At 33.5% G+C, this 27987-nt stretch overlaps 1 protein-coding gene, 1 long non-coding RNA gene and 1 pseudogene across 3 annotated transcripts; all 3 read right to left on the bottom strand.

Annotated features, from left to right (window-relative positions):
• Window positions 1-6348: 6348 nt before the first annotated feature.
• LOC112782680 (prohibitin-1, mitochondrial) lies at window positions 6349-12994 on the bottom strand. Of its 2 annotated transcripts, XM_072229117.1 has the most exons (8): window positions 12755-12994; window positions 12550-12614; window positions 9298-9362; window positions 8782-9018; window positions 8368-8484; window positions 7744-7914; window positions 7107-7319; window positions 6349-6771 (listed from the first exon to the last, which is right to left on the bottom strand). In XM_072229117.1, the coding sequence occupies exons 4-8, from the start codon at window positions 8965-8967 to the stop codon at window positions 6580-6582; spliced, it is 879 nt and encodes a 292-aa protein (XP_072085218.1). In that variant the 5' UTR covers window positions 8968-9018; window positions 9298-9362; window positions 12550-12614; window positions 12755-12994; the 3' UTR covers window positions 6349-6579. The 2 variants fall into 2 exon arrangements, with proteins under 2 accessions (XP_072085218.1, XP_025680971.1); XM_025825186.3 differs by lacking the exon at window positions 9298-9362.
• Window positions 9998-12277, bottom strand: LOC112782679 (histone-lysine N-methyltransferase, H3 lysine-9 specific SUVH1-like; annotated as a pseudogene).
• Window positions 12995-25397: 12403 nt separating the features above from the next.
• On the bottom strand, window positions 25398-27767 carry LOC112784042 (uncharacterized). The gene is made up of 3 exons (XR_011879050.1): window positions 27598-27767; window positions 26532-27086; window positions 25398-25716 (listed from the first exon to the last, which is right to left on the bottom strand). It is a non-coding gene; the product is annotated as an uncharacterized lncRNA (long non-coding RNA).
• Between the last annotated feature and the right edge of the window lie 220 nt (window positions 27768-27987).

The raw sequence follows: 27987 nt of genomic DNA, 5'->3' as shown, positions 1-27987 counted from the left end.
TTCAGGTAAATTGCCCTAAATTTTACTGTCTTAATTTAAAAGTGTGATTATACACTTTTCATTTTTTTCAACTTTTCCATTTTGAAAGAGTTTGATCACAATTTATTTTCTAGTTTATGTTTGAATTTTGTCTCTAAGACAGAAATATAGAGATAATAAACATAGAAACTTGTTTGATTCTAGAATTAGAAAAGGAGAAAGACACAAATTTTCTATAAGAGAAAAAATTCTTATATTTTATGTATTTCCTAAAAGTAAGAAAACAAAATATTTATTTATTTATTTGCTTTATTATCTCTGTTTTTTTTATTAAGAAATAGAATGCATTTGCCAAAAAAAAAAGAAACAGAATAAGTCATACTTACGTAGTGTTGTTCAATATTTTCAGCTACAACATACAATAACTTGAGGAAGCATGTGACCAATAGCTCAAACTTGTTTTCCTCCCCACATGAAATGGGAGTTGGGGAAATTGATCCACTTAGAGCTCTCAACCCTGGCTTAGTCTTCAAAACGGAATTAGAAGACTATCTCAAATTTCTTTGTTATTATGGCTATTCAAAGAAAAACATAAGATCAATGTCTAAGACTAACTTCAACTGCCCAAAGAACTCCTCTGAAGATCTTATATCCAATATCAACTACCCATCAATATCTATAAAAACACTTGGTAGGCATCAGAAAGCAAAAGTAGTCACAAGAACAGTCACAAATGTGGGACCCACTAATTCCACATATATTGCAAAGGTGCAAGCACCAAAGGGAATGGTTATCAAGGTTATCCACAATAAGCTTTTGTTTTATGGGGGTATTCAAAAGAGATCTTATCAAGTCTTATTCTACAACAATGATGCACAAAGTGGATACAATTTTGGGTCTATAACTTGGCTTGATGGTAAACATTATGTTCATACAATATTTGGAGTCAATACTAAATGAAGATAAACATAAATACGCTCACAACATACTCATATATATAGTAGTCTTTGTGAAAATTAGTAAAGTTAATTTTAAAAAATAAATAAATAAATAATAACTAAATAAAATGAAAGGTAATAAATAATCTTAGTTTATAACTTTAGAATTTTAATGGTTGAAAAAGAGAAGAATTATATACCTCTAGTTGACGGATGGTTCATATTAAAGAGACTCACCTATAAATTGAGTTTTTTTTAATTCATTTCAATCAAGTCATCCAGATAGAATAACATAATATTTCTTTGAATAGTTTTCTCCGTCATTCAGATAGAATAACATAATATTTCTTTGAATAGTTTTCTCCTATATATGTAGAGAGAAGTGTGTTCTCTTTTTGTCAAGAGAGAGTGTTATTGTAGTCTCCTTGTAATAGAGAGAAGTTGTAATTCTCAAAGAAAGTTATTCAATTGTTTCCATATTTTATACAAATTTCTAATTTTTTATCTCTATATTTTGCTGTGTCATTTTCTGGTACCTAACAGTGGTATCAGAGCCAAAGGTTGCTGATTAATATTTTTTTTTCGCTGGGAGTTACCGTCTAAAATAAATGGCAACAAAGTATGAAATTTCAAAATTCAGTGGGAGTAATTTTTCTGTATAAAAATTGAAGATAAAAGCCATTATGAGAAAAGACAATTGCGTTACAGCAATTGAAGGTAGACCCACTGAAATTACAGATGAAAAATAGAAGGAGATGGACAACAATGCTGTTGCAAACTTACACTTGGCACTAGCTGACTCAGTTTTATCAAGTGTAGCAGAAAAAAGACATTAAAGAAAATTTGGGATGCTCTCACCAAATTATATGAAGTCAAGTCACTTCACAACAAGATATTCTTGAAGAGAAGACTTTATACTTTTCAAATGAGTGAATACACATCGGCAACGGATCACATCAACAATCTAAAAATACGCTATTTTTCCAACTCTCATCGTTGGAATATACCATAGCGAAAAACGAACATGCAGAGCTCTTACTTCAAAGTCTACCAGATTCATATGATCAGCTTATCATTAACTTAACTAATAATATTTTGATTGATTATCTTTCTTTTGATGACATGGATGCTGCGGTTCTTGAAGAAGAATCTAGGCGCAAGAATAAGGAAGATAGATTAGAGAACTCAAAACAAGCAGAGGCTTTGTTGATGACAAGAGGAAGATCAATAGAGCGTGGTTCCAGTGGGAGTCAAAGTAGACCAAACTCACAAAGTAAGAAGCAAGTCAAATGCTACAATTGTGGTAAGAGAGGGCACTTCAAGAAAGATTGTTGGAATAAGAAGAGTATAGAGAAGGTTCTAGAAGGATCAAGTTCTCAAGAATGTGTTGCGAGCATCTCTGATGATGGAGAAATCCTATATGGCGAAGCAACAATTGGTTCTAAAGGCAGTAAACAGCTCACTGATGTTTGGATTGTTGATTTAGGAGCAACATGGCATATGACTCCTCATCATGATTGGTTTTGTACATATGATCTGTCTTGGAAGGATCGGTGTTTGTGGAAAACGATCATGCCTTAGAAATTGTTGGAATGGGTATTGTCAAAATAAAAATGTTTGATGGTTCTATTCGTTCACTTCAAGGGGTAAGACACGTGAAAGGCTTGAAGAAGAATTTGTTGTCGATTGGGCAATTGGATGAACTTGGTTACAAGACCCATATTGAAGGTGGGATCTTGAAAGTTGTTAAAGGAGCTCTTGTGGTAATAAAAGCAGAAAAGATTGCAGTAAATCTATACATACTTGTGGGAGATACTTTGCAAGAGGCAGAGGCATCAGTTTCTTCAACAAGCCAAGAAGAAATGACGATGATATGGCATTACATACTAGGCCACATGTCAGAACGAGACTTGAAGATTCTTGTAGAAAGTAATCTCATTTTCGGGCTCAAATCGGTAAACTTACCGTTTTGTAAGCACTGCGTTACAAGCAAACAACATAGATTGACATTTGGTAGATCAACTGCTCTGAGCAAGCACATATTGGAGTTGATTCATTCTGATGTGTGGGAATCGCCGGAAATGTCCCTAGGAGGAGCAAAATATCTTTTATCATTTATTGATGATTACTCTAGGAGGCTATGGGTGTAGCCGATCAAGAAGAAGTCAGACGTGTTTGCGATGTTCAAAGAGTTCAAAGCAAAGTTAGAACTTGAATCTGGAAAGAAGATCAAGTGTTTAAGGACAGATAATGGAGGAGAATATGTCAATGGTGATTTTCTAACATTTTGCAAGCAAGCAAGTATTCAACGACAATTCATAGTTGCATATACGCCTCAGTAAAATGGTGTAGCAGAGCGAATGAATAGGACTCTCCTAGAAAGAGCACGAGCTATGTTGCAAACTGTAGGTTTAGCCAAGTCTTTTTGGGCAGAAGCTGTTAAAACCGCCTGTTATGTTATAAATCGGTCACCATCAACTGCAATTGGGTTGAAGACACCAATGGAGATTGGTAAGGTAAGCCACCTAATTATTCTTCTTTACATATATTTGGTTGTCCTGTGTACGTGATGTACAATTCTCAGGAAAGAACAAAGTTGGACCCAAAGTCTAGAAAATGTATATTCTTGGGTTATGCTGACAGAGTTAAGGGGTATCGCCTGTGGGATCCCACTGCCCACAAGGTAGTTGTCAGTAGAGATGTGATATTTGTAGAAGATGAATTGCAAAAAGAAAAAGAAAATGACAGCACTGTTAAAGAGATAACCACTGTTCAAATAGATAAAAAATGCAGAGAAGGTGATCTTTTTAAAGCAGAACCACAGCACGAAGAACAAGAAGCAAAGGCCAATGACATAGAAGTTCGTCGATCCACTCGACAAAGAAGAACACCATCATGGCACTCAAATTATGTTTTGATAAACCATGATGCATATTGTCTTTTGACAGAAGATGGAGAGCCAACATATTTTATGGAGGCTATTCAAAATCCAGACGCTTCTATGTGGATGACAGCAATGCAAGAAGAAATTGAGGCATTACATAGAAACTATACCTGGAAACTTGTTGAACTTCCAGCAGGTCGGAAAGCCATTGGTAACAAATGGATTTACAAGATCAAACGAGATAGTAATGATCACGTGGAACGATATCGTGCAAGATTGGTTGTCAAGGGATATGCTCAGAAAGAAGGTGTTGACTTCAATGAAATATTTTCTCCAATGGTAAGACTAACTACTATTAGAGTAGTTTTGGCTATGTGTGCTGTATTTGATTTATATCTAGAGCAATTAGATGTAAAGACTGCTTTTCTTCATGGAGAACTTGAAGAAGAGATATATATATATGCTCCAACCAAAAGGTTTTGAAGAACAAGGAAAAGAAAACTTGGTTTGCAGGTTAACTAAATCTCTGTACGGTCTAAAGCAGGCGCCAAGGTGTTGGTATAAGAGATTTGATTATTTCCTTATTAGCCTTGGATACAACAGACTTAGTTCAGATCATTGTACTTATTACAAGAGGTCTAGTGATAATTATTTCATCATTCTGCTGTTGTATGTGGATGACATGTTGGTGGTAGGTCCCAACAAAGATCAAATCCAAGAATTGAAGGCACAGTTGGCTAGGGAGTTTAATATAAAAGACTTGGGACCAGCAAACAAGATTTTACGGATGCAAATTCACCGAGACAAAAAAAGATAGGAAGATTTGGCTATCGCAAAAGAATTATTTGAAGAAGATCTTGCAACGCTTCAACATGCAAGAATGTAAGCCAATTTCAACCCCACTTCCTATGAATTTTAAATTATCCTCAAGTATGTTCCCTAGTAGTGAAGCAGAGAGGATGGAAATGTCTCGAGTACCGTATGCATCAGTAGTGGGAAGCCTTATGTATGCCATGATCTGTATAAGGCCAGATATTGCTCAAGCAGTTGCGGTGGTAAGTCGATTTATGGCAGATCCGGGTAAAGAGCATTGGAATGTTGTTAAGAGGATCTTGAGATACATCAAAGGGACCTCGAATGTTGCATTATGTTTTGGAGGATCGGAATTCATTATCAATGGATATGTCGACTCAGACTTTGCAGGTGATCTTGATAAACGAAAATCTACTACAGGCTATGTGTTTACACTTGCAGGAGGAGCTGTGAGCTAGTATCTAAATTACAGACTGTTGTAGCTTTATCTACTACAGAAGCTGAATACATGGCAGCTACACAAGCATGCAAGGAAGCTATTTGGATCAAAAGGTTAATAGAAGAACTCGGGCACAAACAACAGAAGATTTCTGTGTATTGTGACAGTCAGAGTGCCTTGCACATTGCAAGAAATCCTGTCTTTCATTCAAGAACAAAACACATTGGAGTACAATATCACTTTGTTCGGGAAGTAGTAGAAGAAGGAAGTGTTGATATGCAGAAGATTCACACTAAAGATAACCTAGCAGATGCCATGACAAAACCAATCAACATAGAAAAGTTTGAATGGTGTAGATCCTCATACGGCCTATAGAATACATGAACAACATGAAATTTGAAAATTTATCAAAATTAGCTTTAAGTGGGAGATTGTGAAAATTAGTAAAGCTAATTTTAGAAAATAAATAAATAAATAATAACTAAATAAAATGAAAGGTAATAAACAATCTTAGTTTATAACCTTAGAATTTTAATGGTTGAAAAAGAGAAGAATTATATACCTTTAATTGACGAATGGTTCATATTAAAGAGACTCACCTATAAATTGAGTTTTTTTTTAATTCATTTCAATCAAGTCATCCAGATAGAATAACATAATATTTCTTCGAGTAGTTTTCTCCTATATATGTAGAGAGAAGTGTGTTCTCCTTTTGTAAGAGAGAGTATTATTGTAGTCTCCTTGTGATGTGATAAAGAGAAGTTGTAATTCTCAAAAAAAATTATTCAATTGTTTCCATATTTTATACAAATTTCTAATTTTTCATCTCTATATTTTGCTGTGTCATTTGTCTGGTACCTAACAGTCTTTAATACATTACAAAAACATGTATACATGATTGTCATTTTTATTTATTTATTTATTTATTTATTTATTTATTTATTTATTTATTTTGTTTTTTTTTTTTTTTTCTTTTTGGGTTTGGAACTATAATTTAGATGGGAGTGAGCAGTTTCTAAGTACAAACTAGAATTTGTAATTGAATTTATAAACTTCTCAAAGTGCTCAATATCCAATTAGTTGACTTTGTTTTACACCAAGTAGTATTCAATATTAGACACTTCTTTTTTTTTTTTTTTAATTTTGGCTAGCAATTCCTCTTACGAAAATAACAGCTAATGATCCAAAACAGAATATTCACAAGAAAATTATTCTCAATATTATTTTTATTCCTTTGATTCTTACTATTTCATAGCAAAGGCCATGCTGCTGGCTGTTTAAAGTTTTGGAAGTTATTTCAGATTTAAATCCCTCGGGGAATAATCATAATCAATTAATCATCATTTTATGTAATCCGGATCATTTGGATCTCAAATAATCCTTTGGCTAAAGTTTGAAAAAGGTTACCATTCAACTATCTAGTTATTTTGTAAAGACTACTCACAACATATACATCATGAAATTGAATAGGTTTCGTACTTTCTAATGAGAGAATGAAAACGATCATCACAAACAAGTTCAGCAAATCACTTCTTGCTTGGCTCCAACTTCATCTCCTGAAGATTCAGCAACAGATCATCTGAGTTCAGGTAAACCTTGTTTGCTGCGTTGGATACGGTATTCGCAATCTCTCTTGCGGCTTCGATCTTCCTCAGTGTGATAAAAGCTGGATTGTTGGCAATAGCTTGTCCAATAAGTTGGGCACTTTTTGCTTCTCCCTGTTGAGTAAAGGAGGTGTAACGAAGATCAGGAGAAACTAAATATTACGAAAGCAAGATTAATTAGCAGTGGTTTAATGAAATAACCCAACATATTCACCCAAAATAAAAAAACAGAACTCGGCATCCAGACCAATGTTTTTCAGTGAGTTTTTCAGGTTGGATTTACAGAACAAGAACTAATGAAAATGAAGTTGTAATAGTCTAACCAGCAAGTAACACCACTAGCATGTACATAAGCCGGTGCATTGTAAAAGGAAACAAGAAATAAATGCAGCAATTTGTACTATGCACTAGTTCGTAATGATAAATATGAATTCATAATTTATTCTCACCTGTGCTCTAATTACGACACTTCTCTTGTCTTGTTCAGCTTTCTCCACAACAAATTTAGCCCTCTCAGCTTCTTGTGCAGCCACCTGTTTGGCTTCAATTGCAGCAGTAAATTCCTTGCCAAACGTTAGAGTGGTAATTGACACATCATCAAGGGCGATATTGAAGTTAACAGCCCTCTCAGTCAGAACCTTCCGGATTTCCCTACTAACAGCCTACAAATAATAAGTCAATTAAAATTAAAACATACTTCCCTCATGTTAGAACTGGACCTTTCAACTTGACAAGGAAAGCAATGCATGGAATGCAAGAAACTAGAAGGGATATGTACAAAACAACCAAAGCAATTCCCCTAGTTAACACAGTAAATCTCCTCATGTGGATAGTTACACAAAACGCACTTTGGTAGTGCGTAAATGGTAATGATAACTTAGTTCAGCAGAATTAATTCACTTGGATGTACCCATTGTGCTTACCATAACAATAATACAAACCAAAAAATTATTTTAACCATTTGAAACTGCAATTCTATAAAAGACATCTCAGCAACTAGAAACTTCGTTGAAATGGTTGAGTTTTTTCATACATGTTCATACACAACCTTTCAGAAACATTATATACGCAAGGATTACTGATTACCTCGCGCTGAGTAATAAGCTGGCTGGCATTGTATTGGGCGACAACAGCTTTCAAAGTTTCATGTATAATTGAAGGTAAAACCCTTTCATTGAAGTTCTCACCAAGGGTCCGATAAATTGTAGGTAACTCACTTGGCAAAGGACGAGTAAGGACTCGAAGCCCAATTTTCACCTGTATGACATTTGTGTAATTTTAATAAGGTAAACATTTCACAAGGTTGAATAATTAAAAATATGAACTGTTTCATGATAATTTTCTCAAAACACAATATCATTGAACAATCTAGATAGCTAAAAAACACAGCACGAAGAATACAAATAAAAACATCATGCAGATAGTTGAGTTGACAAGGAGAATTGAAGCTTTGAAAATCGAATACTAATGTGTCTGCCAAAAGATATTCAAACTTAAAGCGGCTCGCAAATTCAAAATGAAATCATTTTAAAACAAAATATGCAAGGTGATAGACTTGGTCTACATTCCAATTTTGAAAGGCATTTAAGGAACACCTGTTAGGTTCTAAAGTTGTTAAGGTTATATAGCATATCCACTTTATGCAGAGCATTATGAAATAGAATCATCATGAAAAAAATAAAAACTACTCTTAGCAAAAAGTATATTTACCATCTGGAGATCACGACTTCCTGAGGTACTCTCAACTAGATGCGGTCGTGCACGAACATCATATATGACAGGCCTCTCAAACCATGGAACAACGAAGTGTGTCCCTTCCGGATAGACCTGCAGATTACAGATTACATCATATTTTTTAAAACATAAAGGGAACACAATTGTTTTGCAATTGCTATTGATAACACTTCCAAACTGACAACTAACTAGATCCCTTGAAAGATAACAACCTATGATCAAAGAAGAGCAAAAATCTTATACGAGCAATCACAACAACATCAAAAGCACTGCAAAGATAATTAAATGGCACGGATATTCATGAAAATTTTCTCATCCATGAAGATTTCCTCCCCTTTTTTCCTTCCCAACAATCATACCACAAACACGAAAACATTTACTAAAAGAGACCTTGTCTTTGACACCAATCAAACGGTTGAAAACAATAGCTCGGTGTCCTCCCTCAACATTGTAGAGACTGTTGGCAGCAGCATACAAACCAATCCCACCGATGACACTCAGCTTCAACAGCGCCGACGCTGCGCCACCACCAGCACCTCCGGGAACGTTCGGAACCTTCATGTTCTTCAGATTCATTTTCCCTCGCACAACAGAAAACAAAGCTCAGTCACCAGCTGAATTTCACCCCTGAAATATGCGATTATTCAAATGGTATCATATCAAAACACACGCAGAGAAACAATTCAAAGGCAAGATATTGTAATGATCAAATGCAATCAATCAAGTTAATGAGGAAACCAATGTATAGAGATTGAAAAGGAGAAATGCTTGTTTCTTTTTGCAAAATTTCTGAATATAGTAGAAATGGAAAAAAAAATGTCGGTGATTGAGAAAGGAAGCGAGCAAAACTGCATTTCAAGATCGAATAATTTTTGTAAGAAACAATAGCAGAAGATGAGGAACTACCTTCCGAATTATGATCGAGGACGATGGGGAGAAGGGTTTTGTGGGGTTTAGGGTTTTAGAACAGACTGTGCAATGCATGGAAATATTTAAATTCAATCAACTGAATTATGTAATTTATATATAAAATGAAATTAAATAAAAACTTGAAAAATATTTCAATATAAAAAAAATCAACATATTATTATAAGAGGAATGCTAGGGGCAGCAATTTTTGTGATTTATAGCCATCAAATAGCCATCAAGATGGTTTTAATGGTATGAGATTGGTGTAAGATTTCATCCAATAACTCACTTTTCTTTGCTGGTTACATGCTGGCCAAAATTTAACAAAGTTGCTGGCCCCTAGACTTTTCTTTATTATAATTTATCAAAAAATTAAAATTAATATTTTCTATGTCTTATCTTAAATTTATATCTATGCTTTTTTTTTATCAAAAATAGAGAATTTTATTAAGAGGTAAATACCAAATTGATACCTAAAAGATTCTGATGCTGACAAAATAGTACATGACTTTTGTTATTAATAAAATAGTCCCTGAATGATTTTAAAATTTGACAAGCGTGCCCTCAAGCTTGCCAAAGCACATCTCAGACGAAAATACTGCTGAACTAACCAATATATTTTGCTGAGATGGCAGCATCTTTAAACTAATTATTTAGATATAATCAATAATTAAATTTAAACAACAATAGGTGAAAATTCGCCAAATCACTTCAAATTTATTCTAATTTTCTCAAATCTCCCTCCCTAACGCACCCTCTCACTTTCTAGAACCCTGAAAAATTGTCCTAAGCCTGAAAAATTTTTCAAAACCCTAGTCCAACGAATTACAGATTGAAAAATTCTCCTAAACTCTAATTGTCCCAAATTTACAGATTTGACAAAGAACCCATCAATTCAAAAATTTAATTCACTGAAGAACTCGAGAACCTCGTTCAGGAAGCTCTTAATAACCATCACTTCTCTGTCTCTAACCAACCAAGCAACAACATAAGTTTGAAGCTGTAACTGCTGAGAGAGAAAGTGAAAAGAAAGAGGAAGAAAAACTATGATTCATGAATCTAGCCACGTTCCCAACATCTTTGGCACTTATAATTAGATGGGATTGTATATCATAATCTTCATTGCCATCACTTGAAGCCCCGTCTTCCAGTAAGCTAGGTTCATAGTTCCACTTGAAAGGTTTAAAAATACGGCTTGTATCAAATATGTACTCATTATCTCCTTCCCTCCCGTTCACACTTAACTTGGCTCTGTCAACAACTTCTCCTGCATACTCACAAATAAAAGTACCAGCACGAATAGGATCCAATGATCGAAGACCCCACCCTCGATCCATCGTTTTGAACACTTCCATGTAATGCTTTAAACCAGACTGGTACACTCGATTTTTGCAATTCGGAAGACATAATTCACCACATTCATGAACCAGTGGCTTCCGACTTACTCGAAAACCATTTGCAATATATGGAAAATCACCAACATTTCTCTGAATGCAAGAGCAACTCAAATCTCCCGGGACACATGCTTTGTTACAATTGCATCCATCAGAAGACATAATTGAACCAAATGGTTTTGGGTTTTTGAGAGAATGAACATAAGTGAAGAAACCAGGACCCTTTGCATTATCAACCTCATTGACAAGTGATACAGGAATACTCTCGATTCCTGAAGAGAGATCTTTAATAATAAGACCACTCCTTGAAAGGGTGCCTTCTTTCCATTTCTGAACTGATTTCCAAACAGCAAAAGCACTGGGCTGTTCAGGCAATCTTACAAACTTATACTTAAAAATGCCACCACCAGACTTCCCCTTTTCTATCCAAGAATCTTGGATTTTATACAAACCATCATAAACATATATTTTTGTGCTTTTGTTAGTAGCATCTTTCAGTCCACGGATGACTCTTACTTCATTATGCCGTTGTGAACTTCTATCCAAAGCAAGATTACCCCTTTGAAGCTTCTGATCAGTTGCATTCTTATCTTTCTTGTGGAAGTCACCCTGACCACTATATACCAAAATATCATTATCCTCTGTATCATCATCATATTCTCCAGACGAAACAATGCTTAGAGCCAAAGGTTCCTCCTGAGATTCACATTTCATAGTCGCATAGTCGATTCCGCTCATTGTCTGTCCATGTAAGCCCACGAGACATAACTCCATTCGTAGGTAGAAAATGTCACCAATCTCAATCCCAGGCACTACTCCTATTCTCCTTCTCAGGTTCGTTCGAACCCCTGAGTGTCATAGTATTGCTAGCTCCTAAATCTGCACGCTTGATAACACCAGTCGTGTTCAATTCCTTGGCTTCTTCAAGTTGCAATAGCCTTCTTCGAAGAGCATCAAATGTCATGAGTACAAAATTAACTGTCTCACGGTCCGCGTCACTCCTTTTTTCTAGACTAAGACTGATCGACATAGACAATACAAAATCTGAATCTTGATTTACCCTGCTCCTCTTTTGGGATGATTTGTTGCCTTGTGAATTTGGTTCTGAACGCTTTTGGGCATTAGCAACACCATTGAACCCTTCAAATGATGAACCAGCATCCACATTAGGTCCGCGTAGGTTTACTTCTTCAACTAGGGGGCTCCTATAGACCCGTAATGGAGTTGGAGCCGGTATGGATGTGTTAGATGACTTGCAACCACGCATATGTGGTGCCATACAATTTTGGTCATTAACAACACCATTGAGCCCATCCACGGGCGAAGAACCATCACCATTTCCTCCGTGCAGGGTTTCTTCTTCAACCAGAGGACTCCTAAAGGACCTTAATGGAACCGGAGCTGGAATAGAACCAGGAGGTGGTTTGCTTCCACACATATCTGGTGCTGATGGTTTCGGTCATTAGCAGCACCACTAATCCCCTCCATTGATGAAGACCCATCACCATCAGCTCCACGCGGGGCTGCTTCTTCAACTACTGAACTCCTAAATGACCTTACTGGCGCAGGCGCAGGAGCCGGAGCCGACGCCGGAGCAGGGGATGCTCGAGATTCTTGATTTACACCCACGGGCAAAAATGGAGAAAATTCATATGGGGGATGGGCAGATGTAGAACCTAGCGTAGATTCCGGGAATACTGATGCCAAACTACGCAAGGGTTTAACATCTACAATCCCTAACTTATAAACAGAATCTGATGAATTTTGACATAACCCTTCTTCCATTATTATAACCCTCCCTAACTTTCAATAAAGTAACAGTACAAGCAAGCTTCATCAGTTAAAAATTAATCACCTTTGTTCTTCCTTCAAATTCACAACTTCATAAAGCAACTCAACTTGGAACATCTCGTCATTTTGCTGAAGAAAACCACCAAAAAAAAAAAGTGTTAGAAAAATACGGGAAAATGAAATCAAAGCAATAGGTTTCATTGAAACACATATAAAGAAGCAGTTTACGAGAATCTGAATATAAAACAGGAGAAATTTCAAATTTTTACCGAAAGAAGAATAAATCTTCGTGGTGCGAGAAAAGTGAGTAACTTGCAATAGATTCTTCTTCGTGCGAATAGAAAAGGAGAAGACGGCAGAGAAAATGAAATGAAAATACACCGTAACTTTTCAATTGTTGTGAGGAAGAGGAAGAGGAAGAGGAAGAGGGACAGATAACAATTAAACTAAGTAAGCTTTTTTATTAAGGTTAGTTAGTTTAATTGGGGTTCAATCAAAATAATTAAATTATAATAAAATAACTATAACTAGTGTATTAAATTGAATGAAATGGCAATTTCAATTCAATATTTTATGAATTATATTTATTTATATTAGGTTAAATATTATATGTGTTATTTAATAATTTTCTCTCTCATTACAACTATCTAATCAAATTTTTTTAAACATCAAACAATTCTAATACAATAAATATATAAATTGGTATAGTATGTCTAGAATTTTTTAAATAAATTAATTTATTTATAAAATTATTTTCTAAATATAATTGATTAAATTTTCAATTTCTCAAAAATATTATAGACTAAATTATTGTTTTATTTTAATATGTATAATATTTAAAAAATTAAAGACTAATTTATTTTTATTTTCTTAAAATTGGACTTTGTTTAATAAAAAGTGAAAAAATACTACTCGATGATCTATGTTGAGAGTTGACTTCTTTATAATAATTTTACAAAATTTCAGCTTAATATAACAAAGTTTTAATGACATTCTTAAAAGTTTTAATTGAATACATAGTAATACATATTAAGTATATATTTAATCAATAATGAAATTAAGATTTTATTCTTCACTGTAATAAAATTATATGTCCCTTATAGTTATGAAAATTTAACTATTTTTACTTATATCTTAAGTTTATACGCCGAAAACGTTAACATATAAAATATTAGTTAAAAATTTAAATATTAGTTATTTCGCACATTGATATCTATAGGAAAGTTATCAAATTAATTTTAAAACTTTATATCATTCACAAAATAATCTTAAAAGATATACAATAAATAAATTTTCGAATAATTTAAGAATATAATAAAAAAATAATAATATTTTTTGAAGTGACAAACAACTTTTATATTTAATGAACATTATCTATTTAATCCAAATTTTTTTTAAAATATTTGAGAATAACTATTTAAAAAGTGCACACAAAAAATAAATCAAAATTTGATCTATATAATTTTTTTAATTTTTAAATTTTGATCATTTACAAAAAATAAAAATAAAAAATCACTTAATATAAAATTACAAAATTTTAAATATAAAAATATCTTATTTTTCTAACATTATTTGCAAAAAAGCTAAATATATAGTTAATATATGATTATTTTAGTCATTTTATAAATATTTTAGTGAATTCATCTATTTTTATATCTTTTAAAATTATTTTTGTCAGTAATATACACTTGTAGATACTATTTTTATAATTTACCTTACAAATTAAACTTATATTAGAAAAACTTATTTAGCTCCAGCAAAATATCAAATTTCAAAAGTCACTATACCCAAATCTGTGAAGATTTTAATCAAATTTACAATAACAAACATTAAATATATATTATGTAACAATAAATAAACTATAAAATTTACTTTTTAAGTCTAACATTCAGTAATCAATAAATTATAGTAATGAGTAATAGTTCAAATGGCATAGACTCTCCATACTCAATTAAGAGGTTGTGGGTTCGAGTCTCCTATCTTTTCAAATTTTGCCAATGAGTAATAGCTCAAATGGCATAATCTCCCCATACTCAATTCCAATGAGTAATAGCTCAAATGGCATAGTCTCCCCATACTCAATTAAGAGGTTGTGGGTTTGAGTCTCATATCTTTCGTAAAAAAAAATCAATAAATTATAGCTCAAATAGCATAGTCTTTCCATACTTAATTAAGAGGTCGCGGATTTGAGTCTTCTTATTTTTGGTAAAAAAAAAATGTCTAGCATCCGGTAGCCTTCTCTAATAAAAGAGAGATATTTTTAAAATTTTTATCAAATTTCAAGAATAAAAAATATACTTTATTGTATACATGATTTTTAAAAATTACAATATATATATATATATATTTTAACTCTTAACCCTTCTTTTCCGTTCCGCTTAATCTTCCCCGTTAACCCACTCCCCGAACCTTCTGCTTCCCTGTGTTCTATTAATAGCAAAAAATTTGTAGCAAAAATTATATCCATATAATCTAATTAAGTATGGATAAGATTTAATTATACATACTATTTTAAATAAATAGTCTCCTAATGTTAGTTTAAGACTTGAAATCTAAATATGGATAAGATTATCCTCCAAGGGTACTAATGATGACGTTAAATTTGGTTAGTTGTAATATTTATGAGTTTAGTATAATTAAATTGATATTATATGAAAATTCCAATATGATGTTTACTCTTTAGCTATAGGGATCAATCAACTTACTAAAAATATTGTTAATTTTTGAAGATATTGATATTTTTAGAAGCAATTATAATGTCAGCATGCATAGTAACATTATATGTTTGTGGATGTAGTCAATAATGACTGTAATGATATTGATCAATATAAACTAAAAAGTAAATACTTAATTCGATTTTTATCTATTTTAAAATAGGTCAAAGGCGACTTCTGTTAATAAATTTAACTCGATTCGGTCCTTGTCTATGACAAAAGTGAGCCAAGACAGTTTCTCCATTATAATCCCTCATCAAAATTGACAGAAAAATTTTACGTAACATTTACCAATGCTGATGTGAAGGATTACTCAGAATTAAGTGTCACGTTGGCTTAGAGAGAATGGATAGGGATCAATTTGTCTCCCTCCATTCTCCAAAAACGACGTCGTTTCTAGATCTGCCCAGAAATAAAATCTAATTTTGGTGGGTGATTGCACCCTAAGCCTCTCCCTACTCTCTGATCTACAAAATTGAAGACAAATCCTAGGACAAGATGAACTTGAGAATTAGAGGTGATAATTTGAATTGCAACATGAATTCAAGTAAGAGCATTGGGATTCGGAGAAAGAAGAGATAGTTCTCCCCAAAGTGCTATTGCGGTCTCATGCTATTCTATTTATGTCTAGAACTAAAAACAATCCAAATAGATTATTCTTTCGTTATCCTTATTTCAAGGTATCTTAGGTTTAATAATGTGTTGATTCCAGATAGGTTTAATAATGTCCAAGTTTAATTTTGTACTCACTGTTAGTTTCACAAATTTAATTCATATTGTACACTACAGAAGTTCATTGCTCATTCTTTGCGTAACTAGATGATATGTTGCTTCATTTAATGAGTATGCTGGGAAGACAATATCAAAGGAGATATTGTTGCAAAAGTAGAATCCGTTTGAAGGACAAAGTGATACAGTGAATGACAAAGTGAAAGAGCTAGAAGATAGGTTGATTAGATTAGAGAATGAATTGGAGAAGATAGATTAAAAATGGGTGGAAGTACATGTCTGAATTTTGAATGTAGTTTTTTGTATTTTTTGGTGGAGTTGTGATTGCCTGCTTGTTCAGGTCAACTTTGTAAAAAAATTGATATCCTAACTTTAGTTAATTAGGGTTGTTTATAATTTGGAATGAAATCATATATCTAAACACTATTAAAGATAAATGAAAATGACTTCTTGTGATCTTTTTTAATAGTTTATTCTATGAGTTAATTGTGCAGAAATATTTATAAACATAATCTGCTAGTTGTGTAGCAATCCATAGGTTCACTAATATCAAATAAAGCATAGAAGTTCATATTATACTCATGCTAATATTGCACAAACAATCTATAGGTTCATAGTTTAGATAACATTGCATAGACAGTAACATGGTACTAAATCAAAAGACTAAAATACGTGTCCCTAAACTAAAAGACTCAAACATTTATTCATAAATCAAAAGACTTAAATATAGTTTTGAAGAAGGTAAATAAGCAGCCAAAAATCTAAAATAAGTAGCAAAAATACCAAAAGAATAAAAACACACTTTTTTCATTCCTATATCATTATCACAGCTTTTTCGGAGGCCTAAAATCTAGTGTTGGCACAAATTTTAGAAGCCTAGATGCAGTTGTTGAACTTGCAGTAGCCATCGTCTCGGTAGATATTATGTTTCTTATGATTCTTGGAGATGTTATACCAACTACTAGCCCAGTATATTGATTCTGTGAGGTGAGGCCCAGATTGTTGAGCTTGTGACTTGTGAGGGCTGAGATTTGAACCATAAAGTTGGTCCTGAAGCTGGTATAGATGAAGGTACATAACATGGAACTATAGGCTGAATAATTTGTTGCTTTTCTCTGAATGTTATAGGATTGTTGTTGGAATTATATGGTGCAACTTGTTACAAGTGGTGAAAATTGACAAAATAGTGTGTCAACCTAATTGATCTGTATAGAGTATTAATTCTTTAATAACTAAAATAATGAATATACTACCTCCTCAACCTGGGATGCAGATTGTGATAATGGAATTTCTTTACTCTAAGCTTGGGCTACTATTTTAGGTCTTGTAGACAATTTAAGAAGTTTTTTCTTAGCTTTTCTTGCCTTGGTCTGTAACAAAATAATGAGTTACAAACAGCAATCAACACAGCTACCTTTAAGAAATGCTCTTACGGGTTAAACTCACCACAAAATTTGAGACTGTCCCACCACCTGTTGGGTTATCATTGACTTGAGTGTTGCTGTCATCTTTTTGGACCTACTCAATATGAAAAAAAAAATGTACAATTAAACCCTCATACAAACATAATAAAGACATATAAATTTTTAAATAGTACCTAATCAGTGTTTGTTGCTTGAGTGATGGATGAGTTTTAGTTTGTTGTGCCCTTTTGTGCTCTTTTTTCTTTTTTTATCATTGGCTTTTAGTTAGGATCTTGGGGTGCATTTGTGCATGTTTTGTAGTAATGGCCTTTTTGTCCACATTTAGAGCAAGTAGCAATAAATATTTTCTTCACTTTGGTTGTGTTCAACTCTCTCTCGATTGGGTCAGCTCTTTTCTTTAGCTTTGACCTGTGAGTAGCTCTCTTGATTGTGGGAGGCAGTAGTCTTAGAGCTTCAGTAGGTATTCAGTACTTTTTACCATTAACAAGCTTAATGCAGTTTGCATATGTTGTCGTGATGACATCCATGGTTAGCCATTTATGGACAAAGTCCTCAGCTTTAAGGCCTATTTTAGCCATTGCAGCAACTTCATGTTTACAAGGCATGCTTGTACATAATATAAAATAGAAAAAAAATATTATTTAAAATCTCACAATAAATATAAAAAAATATTTTGAAAAATTTTATTATTAAATAGATTGAAAATATTATTAAAAAATCAAATAAATGTGCTTAAAAAATTCTTACTAGTCAGTTGCCAAATATTGCATGTGCATGTCCTCTTCTGTAAATTAACAACTACCTTATGATTTTGGCAATGAACCTCAAATAGAACTCTCTGTGAATCACCAGCTCAAATAGTTCTCCATTTATGACTTTTAGGCTTGATGGAGTCATTTAATCTTTTATGTTGTACTAGAGCAAAGGATCCAATGTGAAATTCTAACTTCTTTTTATGCATTGCCATCTTTCTCATTATGTAGCACTGTAATTTTTCATACATAGTCAAAATTGACTTTTTTTTATATTGCACTATTTTAGCATTCTACACTTCACACATGTTATTAGTTATATTGTTCACCTTAGGACCAATGTTAGTTATATTGAAAACATTGAACACCATCTTTTTCTCATGCAGTCTTAGGACCAACTCTCTCTTTTGTACATCAATTATAGCCCCAGCTGTTGCCAAGAATGGTCTTCCTAGTATGATTGATGCATTAGCCTCTTCCTCCATGTCAAGCACTACAAAATTAGCTGGGAAGATGAACTCTCCCACCTTAACCAACAAGTCCTCCACTGCTCCATGAAGAAACTTGAATGTCCTATCAGCTAATTGAAGTGCCATTCTTGTTGGTTTGGCCTCTTCAATTCTCATTCTCTTCATCATGGCCAAGGACATAAGGTTGATGCTAGCTCCCAGATCACACAATACTTTCTCAATGTTAATATCCCCTATGATGCAGGGGATTTGAAAGCTCCCAGGATCTTTCATCTTTTGGGAAAGCTTCTTTTGTATGATGGCACTACTTTTTTCCGTGAGCACCATAGTTTCCTTTTTTCCCTAGTTTCTTTTCTTAGTCATGAGCTCTTTTAGAAACTTGGCAGTGGCATTTGCTCTAGTGCCTTAGCAAAAGGTATGTTGATTTGAAGACTCTTAAAGATCTCTAAGAACCTAGAAAACTGGCTGTCTTTCCTATCTTTTCTCAGCCTTTGTGGATAGGGTACTTTTGGCACATAGGACTTCAAGACTTGCTTAGGTGGGGTTGGAGTATGTATCTCTTCTTCCTTCTTGATTTCTGAGTCACTTGCAGTCTCTTATTCTTGCAAGTTGTGGCTTGAAGGTGTCTCATTCACCACCTTCCCACTTCTTTGTGTGATGGCCTTGCATTCCTTTCTTGGATTGGTCATGATATCGTTGGGAAATGTATTTTTAGGCATTGGTATCTACTTGGATAGGTATCCATATGTGATTCCAGTTTTGTGATTGTTGCCCCTTAGTTCTTTATGTTAGATCTGACCTCCTCTTGAATTGCATCTATCTTTTTTTCAGCTTGTACTTGTCTCTTTACAACAGTATCAATATCCCCTGTTAACCGTGCCATCATGGCTTCCAATCTTGTAAAATTGTCACTGTCATCACATGGTTGTGAGGTTAGGGATGATACATTTTGAGAATGGTTGCTGTGTTATTGTTGGTTGGAGTGATAGGGGGCATTATGAGAGTTGTGGTGGGATCTATGATTGTTAGATTGATGGCTGGGGTTATTGTACTGGGTAGAGTGGTATGGTTTGTGGTCTTGGGTATGGTTTTGTTGGTTTTTTCATCCAAAATTTGGGTGGTTCTTCTAACCTGGGTTGTAGGTTTTACCATTAGGATCATATGGTTGTCTAGATGAATTATTCACATAGTTGGCCTGCTCTCACTCACATTCAACTTTTGGGCTATCTCCTTCTTGCATAAGTGCTTGAGCATTGATGGCTGAAACTTGATTCTTCTCCATTCGCTTGGTTAGAGCTGCTAGTTGAGCTATGATCACCTTGTTTTGAGCCAATAAAGCATCCCTATGGTTTAGCTCCATTATTTTCCTTCTTGGGTTTCTATCGGAGGCATAGAAATACTCATTATTGGCCACCGTTTCTATGTCTATGACCTCTTCAATTGTCTTCTTGGTATTAAGGGAACCTCCTGAAGAGTGATCTAAGGCTTTTTTTGTCTCTTGGGACAATCTTTCATAGAAAATGTGCAGCTGTACCTATTCATTGAACATGTCCGGATAGCACATTTTTGTCAACTCTTTGTATCTCTCCCATGCTTCATAGAGAGTCTCCCCATCTTGTTGTCTGAATGTTTGTACCTCAGTTCTCAACTTGATGATTCTTTGGGGAGGGTAGAATTTAGCCAAAAACTTATTCACCACCTCTTCCCAAGTTTTTAAACTCTTCCTTGGGAAGGATTCAAGCCACTTATATGCTTTGTCTCTGAGAAAAAAGGGGAACAAAAGCAGCTTATAAGTGTCAGGGTGAATACCATTAGCCTTCACAGTATCACAGATTTTAAAAAAGGTAGATAAGTGTTGGTTTGGATCTTCTGGAGCATTTCCTCCAAATGAACAACTGTTTTGAACAAGAGTGATTAGTTGTGGTTTGAGCTCGAAGTTGTTGGCATGAATGGTGGGTCTCAAGATGCTGCTCCTACGATTCCCAGGATTGGGATTGATATAAGAGCCTAGTACTCTCCTTTCTTGTAGGGGAGCATGATTGCCTACAACCTCCTCTTGGTGGTTATGTGCTTCACCCTCCATGTTATGGGTTAGAATCTTTTCTTCTCCTTCTTCACCAACTACCCTCTTTCCTCTTGCCACTGCTTCCCTTCTCAACTTTAGAAATGTCCTTTTCGATTTAGAATTAATTCTTGAGATCTGGTAGAATCTTCTTGTTCGTAAAGCCTGATCAACTATCGGATGCCACATTTCAAGTGGATCAAGTTTATGGAACAAAAAGTTCTTGTTAGCCAGATACAACCACGATATAAAAAATTAATAATATTAATTTTATATTATTTAATAATTATAATAATTATAAAATAAAATAAATTAATAATATTCGAATAGAAAAAAATTACAAAAGTATTATTTATTAATTTTTATAAATACAACTGAAAATAAAGTCATAATATTAAAACAGATCCTAAAAATAATTATATAACATTTAGAAAAATATTTTTTTATATTTATGTTATTTAATAATTTTAATAAATACTAATTAGAATAAAATAATAATAATATTGTAATAGAAAATAAAACAAAAGATAATTACAAAAAACTCGAATTTATTATTATTATTTTAATTATTTATTAATTTTAATAATTAAAAATTAGAATAAAATAAAAATAATATTAAAATAGAAAATAAAAAATAATTCCTTTTTATATTTATATTATTTAATAATGTTAATAAATACTAATAGAATAAAATAACAATATTGTAATAGGAAATAAAATAAAAACTAATTTCAGAAAATTCAAAATTTTTATTAATGTTTATATTATTTATTAATTTTAATAATTAAAAATTAAAATAAAATAAAAATAATATTAAAACTAAAAAATAATTATAAAAATTTCAAAAGAATATTTTTTATATTTATATTATTTATTACTTTTACTAAACACAAATTAGAATAAAATAATAATATTGTAACAAAAAATAAAATAAAAATAATTGCAGAAAATTCGAAATGTTTTATTAATATTTATATTATTTATTAATTTTAATAATCAAAAACTAAAATAACATAATAATGTTAAAACAGAAAATAACAAAACTACTACAGAAAACTCGGAAAATTTTTTATTTATAATTATATTATTTATTAATTTTAATAGTTAAAACGAATATAAAATATTATATTATAACAAAAAATAAAAAATTAGAGCATGTCCAAAAATATATTTAATAATAATTAATAACATAATAACAAAAAATAAAAAAATAATAAAAAAAAATAAAAAAAAAATAATAACAATATTATCATCACAAAAAATCCTAAAAAAAATGAAAATAAATGACTAACTATACTAATATTGCTAACAATAATATTAACTAAAATAATTGCATTTAAGATATTAATCAAATAATAAACTTTAAATTAGTAAAAATAATATACTTACATAATTATGTTGTCCCAAATTATTTATAATATTCTTTATCGCCGACATATAATCACGTACCATTTTTACTAAACATGCGTTTATAATTTTTAATGTATAAATTTTACACTAAATACGCTAAATATTCTCAATAAAACACTGAAAGTTCTCTTCACTCTCTACACTCTCTGAACTCTATTCACTCTCTCAACTCTCTTCTAAATATTAATCAACTCATTTGAGAGAAGAGGGAAGTTTGGGTGGGAGATTTATAAAACCAAATTCTTTTGCATCGCGCGTTCTCAGAGTAGGCATGCTTCCTGCATACAGACATATTAACAATATACATACAGCGTGTTGGTCAAAAAGAAAAGAAAATCTCTAAAAAGCTGCATAGATTCTCTGAAATAGCGAAAGAATTTTTACGCCACCTGCTGCAATAGACATTCTTTATGTTGGTAGTAGCTCGCCATGCATCCTGCTTTGCTAAAAAAGCTGCTTCCACTGATAGTAACACGCAACCTGTGTGTTGATGGGACTCACCACGTGTTCTTCTTCCCTACAAAAGCTGGTTCGAGTTAAAATAACATGTTTTCTGCGTATTAGCTCAAACAATGTTACAGATTTACAGCTCCATATTATAATATAACACATCATAATAGAATATAAAATATAGCTGCATAACACATAAATATTATTTATATTAAATCTCTTTTCCTTTTCTTATTTTTTTTTCGTCCCTAGAAATCAGTATCCACCGACGCCGCCGACATGACAATCATAATATTTCGTCAAAAAAAAAGGGTAAAGAAAAGAAGATTTATAGGCTTTTTTATATAAATAAGCAATGCAGAAACATTAATTCCAGGAATACGCATGGCTGGATTTATTCACTGAAATACGCATGCCCAACTCACTGCCACCGGCCACGAAATGGATTTACACTCCAATTCGCAGCAGGCGACCACGAAATGGGGCAGAGCAGCAGGAGAGGCCATCTCAGGTGCGCCGTCCACGAAATGGGAAAGCTGCCATTTTGTGGCTGGCGCCCACAAAATGGGTATTGCGCGGAGGGCGAGCACGAAATGCTGCACTTCAGGCGTACCGGCCACGAATTGGCAACAGAATTTGACTATATAAACGCTCGTGGATCAGCAACGAGAGAAAACATTATCACTCTCGTCTCACACTCCAAGCTTCCCCTCAACCTCTGCACCCTCTTTCTTTCTTTATAATTTTTAGGTAGTGAATTTGAATCTGAGATTTGTATGGCGGGGGAAAATGTTTACGTGATTATATATCCTAATGGAGAAATTTCTCACACGGCAGAAGGTATTACATTCGTTTGCGACGATCCGCTGTGGATAATGATTCCACCACAAACATCGTTGCAGGATTTGAAGAATCTGATTCTGATGCACACCGGAATGGTTGGGAAAAAAGAAATTACGAAGCTGACCTACAGAATGCCGGTTGCGGTGGCCAACTCGTTTTCCTATCAAAAAATGCAGATAAAAGCTGATCAGCATGTGTCGATGATGTTTTCTTATCATCGCAGCATAGGAAGCATCTATTCATTGGAGCTTTGTCTGAATCTTCAGGACATTGGTGGAAGCTCGTCCAGTTCGAATAATGTGGAGGGTGTCGGGAACCGCGGAGCTGGTGATTTTGTTCCAGATCGGGATACCATTAGGGCCCCCAGTCCAAGCTTCAACGCATTTGTCCCGAGGGTACAAAATTTAGTTATTCGTGAAGCACGCCCCGCCCCTTCTACACACGTGGGGGTCGATAGGGTTCCAGAGGCTGCTATTGTAGATACGTCTGACGAGGATGAGATTGAAGATTTCAGCGGTGATGAAGCAGATGTCGTTCCAGAGACGCAGCCTCTACATGGCGATGATGTGCCTCCAACACGGGTCGAACCTGTAGGTGGTGGTGGTTCTTCCTCCATGCCGTCACACTACCTATCCTTAAATTTGGGTGCGATGCATTCGACTAACGTAGAGGACAGACCGAGCACGTATCCTGTGTCAGGCGAGATGGAGCTTGAGGTTGGGCTGAAATTTCTTAACCGGGAATCAGCGATGCTAGCGGTAAAAAACTACAACATACGCAGGAGTGCAGAATATAAGGTTGTAGAGTCAGACCAAAGCAGGTATGTATGTCGATGTAAGCAGTTCGGGGACCGATGTCGTTGGATGGTACGGGTTGCGAAGACAAGGTCCTGTAGATTTTGGGAAATCCGAAAGTATGAAGGTCTCTCTGATGAAACTTACTCCATGACCTCAACGTACCGCTAACAGGCTGTCCGTCTATAGGTAGCCCTAGCTGCATGGCTACATCCTCCAGAGTTATAGTACACTCACCCCAAGGGAGATAAAAAGTGTGCGTCTCAGGACGCCACCGTTCCACAAAGGCACTGATAAGTGGATTGTCGTACTCGAAACGCTTGATCAAAGAGGCATGATAAAATCCGGTGCGTCTCAAATAAGGGTCTAGCCTCTCCCACCTCATTTCCATGGTTGGATCCCCAGCCTCTAACATGAATACATCTACGAGCGTGCCATGCGGAGTAAGAACACGTGTGGGCTACAACATAGGAAACCAAGAAACACAACAGTTACAAATACTCTTTAATAAAAGGTTAATATCGAAAAAAAAAATTTACTAACAATCCATTACAATAGCAAATTGATTAACTGTGTAAACAAACCTTATGAAGTAAGTGTGCCGCTATATGATGTTCGTCCAGCCGGTTCAAATTTTCCTCCACGTTCATCCCACCCCCACTCATATTAACTTATTTTTTAAATTGAAAAACTCACTACCAGAAGCTCACCTCCTCTCAGGTTACATTTACCATGCTAACCATTTATTTTTTCCTACCCCACTTGAAAATGAAAGCTCTCCCCAACCCCCCTTTTATACAACTCTCGGCTCCATTTCCCACTGTCCCCTGCTACCAGACACAGCCAATGCATGCTGCTGCCGTTCAGAACACCCAACTCGTGGGCGCCAGGCACGCATCCACCCATTTCGTGGGCACCGGCCTTGACATGGCCCATCTCGTGGGCGCCGGCCTTGACATGGTGCACCTCCTCTGTGCCAGCCACGAATTGAAAAAGCTGCTGCTGCTCTGCCCCATTTCGTGGTCGCCTGCTGCGAATTGGAGTGTAAATCCATTTCGTGGCCGGTGGCAGTGAGTTGGGCATGCGTATTTTAGTGAATAAATCCAGCCAGGTGTATTCCTGGAATTAATGTTTCTCCATTGCTTATTTATATAAAAAAGCCAAGATTTATAGCCTTTATACATTTTATAATTTCATTATTTCAAACACAAATGAAACTTATAGAAACTTGCGTTACGTATCAAATTGGACAAACAAGAAAAACTTAGCATAAGCACACATTAAAATAGGCTTTGTATTATTTACCACACGTGTAATATAATAAGTTGTATGATACACCATATAGTATATTATTATAGCACGTATCTGCCAAAGTAACAGAGCTATATATATAGTTAATAAACTAATGTTTATTTATTGTCTTCTTGTCACTGTCTCCAAAACTTGTTCTAACACCATTCATCAAGGAAGAAATTTCGGTTGGAAACGAATGGATATACCTCCAATTGATATCTGAAAGGATGATCAATGATCATCATTTTGTGATGCCATGGTACATTTTCATCATCGGTATAGTTCCGGTTCTGCACTTTCATTTGTAATCATATATATATATAGTTATAACAGATTTACAGTGAGGATCATCAATTTGTGTGTTAAAGCTAGAGATATATAATCATTAAAAGGGTATATAAGAATTTGGAGAGAAGTAGAGTAGAATATGTCTTACCAATTCTTTAAAGCCTGATTAGGGTTGGTATAGAAGCCAACAAAATTTGTATAGTGAATATATAATTCTCTCCAATTTGTATAGTGAATATAATAACTTTTATGGTTCTAATTTCTAGACATATATTTTCATTTGTATAGTTAGAAAGAAAAACATTTGTATGTCCAAATTTATCATATTATTAAATATTCAATTATGCTAAATATATATTAAAATTAGTTATTAATATAAAATATATATTAAAAATGAGTTAAATAATACATATATTTATAAATAAATATATTGATATCTGATTTTGATATAAATATTACATTTCTGTTAAACATATAAAAAAAATAATTGGGAGCTTAATTTATTTTATTAATTATTTTTAATACATAAATAAAAAATTTTAAACTTTTTATTTTTTGATATTGTTAAAGTATAACATATATTTTTAAATTTTACTCATTTAAAAATTAAAAAATAGTGAGGTTTACCCATTACTATTCTAATACATATATATATAACTATTAACTTTTTTGACTGGTGAAATGATTGGTAAAAATGAAAAATAACATTATAATTTTCGAGTTTGTTAACTCCCACGATAGCCAAATATATTGAGGACTTTATTGTCACTTATTAAAAGATAAATTACATCAAGGTTTAGAAAGTAGTGTGCCTTACCCATTTCTTCAAAACCTGAGGGTTGGTAGCCAAGAAAATTAGTAAAGTAGTGATCCTTTCGAATTTTAGGTGACACATGATGATTCCATTGCAAATCATTTTGATGGTAGCCAAACAAAGGAGTATAGTAGTAATGGCTGCTTTTAGTTTCAAGTAGTTTTTGTTGCACTAAATGAAAGAATAATGTATACTTTGAATCTCTATATTTGGATGGATACGATCCCTTATCCCTGTAAGGAGGATCAGTGGGATCTATCCACCGTGGTTCTTCTTTATAATACGGTGGAGTAGCCTTCGGATTTGAATTTTGATTTTGATTTGGTTCTTGTTGTTGTGGTGGTTGTTTAGGTTTTTTAGGAAATGGAATAACTCTACCCAACATTGGAAGAATAGGAATATCACCACCTGAATCATAGTTGGTAGGATAATTATAATCCTTTTGAAATTTCATTCGAATATCATTGAGATTAAGATTATAGTCAACCGGCCAGCTGCTGCTTCTTCTTGACCCTTTTAACTCATTATCCTCCACATTGTATGCTTGAATTTTCTTTTCTAATGGATAAATTAATGGTCATGATTGGTACAATAATATTTAAGATTTTAGGTTAAACATAAATTAAAAAGAATGAAATTGTAAAGTTCACTCTAAAGTCCAAAATGACAAGAAGCTATAGTTATTAAGGTCTAAAATGATTAGATACATTATTATATGTATGTGTACAATAATAGGGATCAATTTCTCATTTATTTATTTATTTTGATAATTTTAGACCAAAACTATATAAAAAAAAAACTTGCATGATGGATCAAAACCTAAATCACTAATTCACTAGCTAGTTTTATAAAGACCAAAACTTTTTCAATCATTTATTGAATATATTATAATTCTAAAATAAGTATAGATTCTATTTATAATCAAATTATTTAATAAAAATAAACCATTAATTTGGACTTAATGAGAATCATTAACAATGTAACTAATTCATCTTGTGATATGATAATGTCCTTGACAAAAATGAAAGATTGGAATTATATCATTAGAGTGAAAGAAGCAAAGACTTACCATTGAAAAGTTCACGAGCAAAGACACGAATAGATAAGAAAAATGAAAAAAGAAAAGCAGAGAAAAAAAAGGCCTTTGAGTTGGCCATCACTACTATAGAGCAAATTGAAACAAATGAAAATGAAGAGGAGGCTCTAGGTGAAAATGTGGAATGCGAAATGCAATTTCATTGTTACATATATATTGACAAGCAGCAATAATAAGAGATTAAATAGGGTCATTTTTAAATTGATGATGTCATTATCAATTTAAAAGATATTATGTTTAATATAAAAAAGAGGAGTGTTAGGGGGCGACAACTTTTGTGATTTGTAGCCATCAAATAGCCATCAATGATGATTTTAATGGTGTGAGATTGGTGTGAGATTTCATCCAATAACTCACTTTTCT

This window comes from Arachis hypogaea, chromosome 20 (genome assembly GCF_003086295.3).
Source record: "Arachis hypogaea cultivar Tifrunner chromosome 20, arahy.Tifrunner.gnm2.J5K5, whole genome shotgun sequence".
Lineage (NCBI taxonomy): Eukaryota > Viridiplantae > Streptophyta > Magnoliopsida > Fabales > Fabaceae > Arachis > Arachis hypogaea.
The sequence above is the reverse complement of the archived record's forward strand: the minus strand, read 5'-3'. Positions and strand labels throughout refer to the sequence as shown.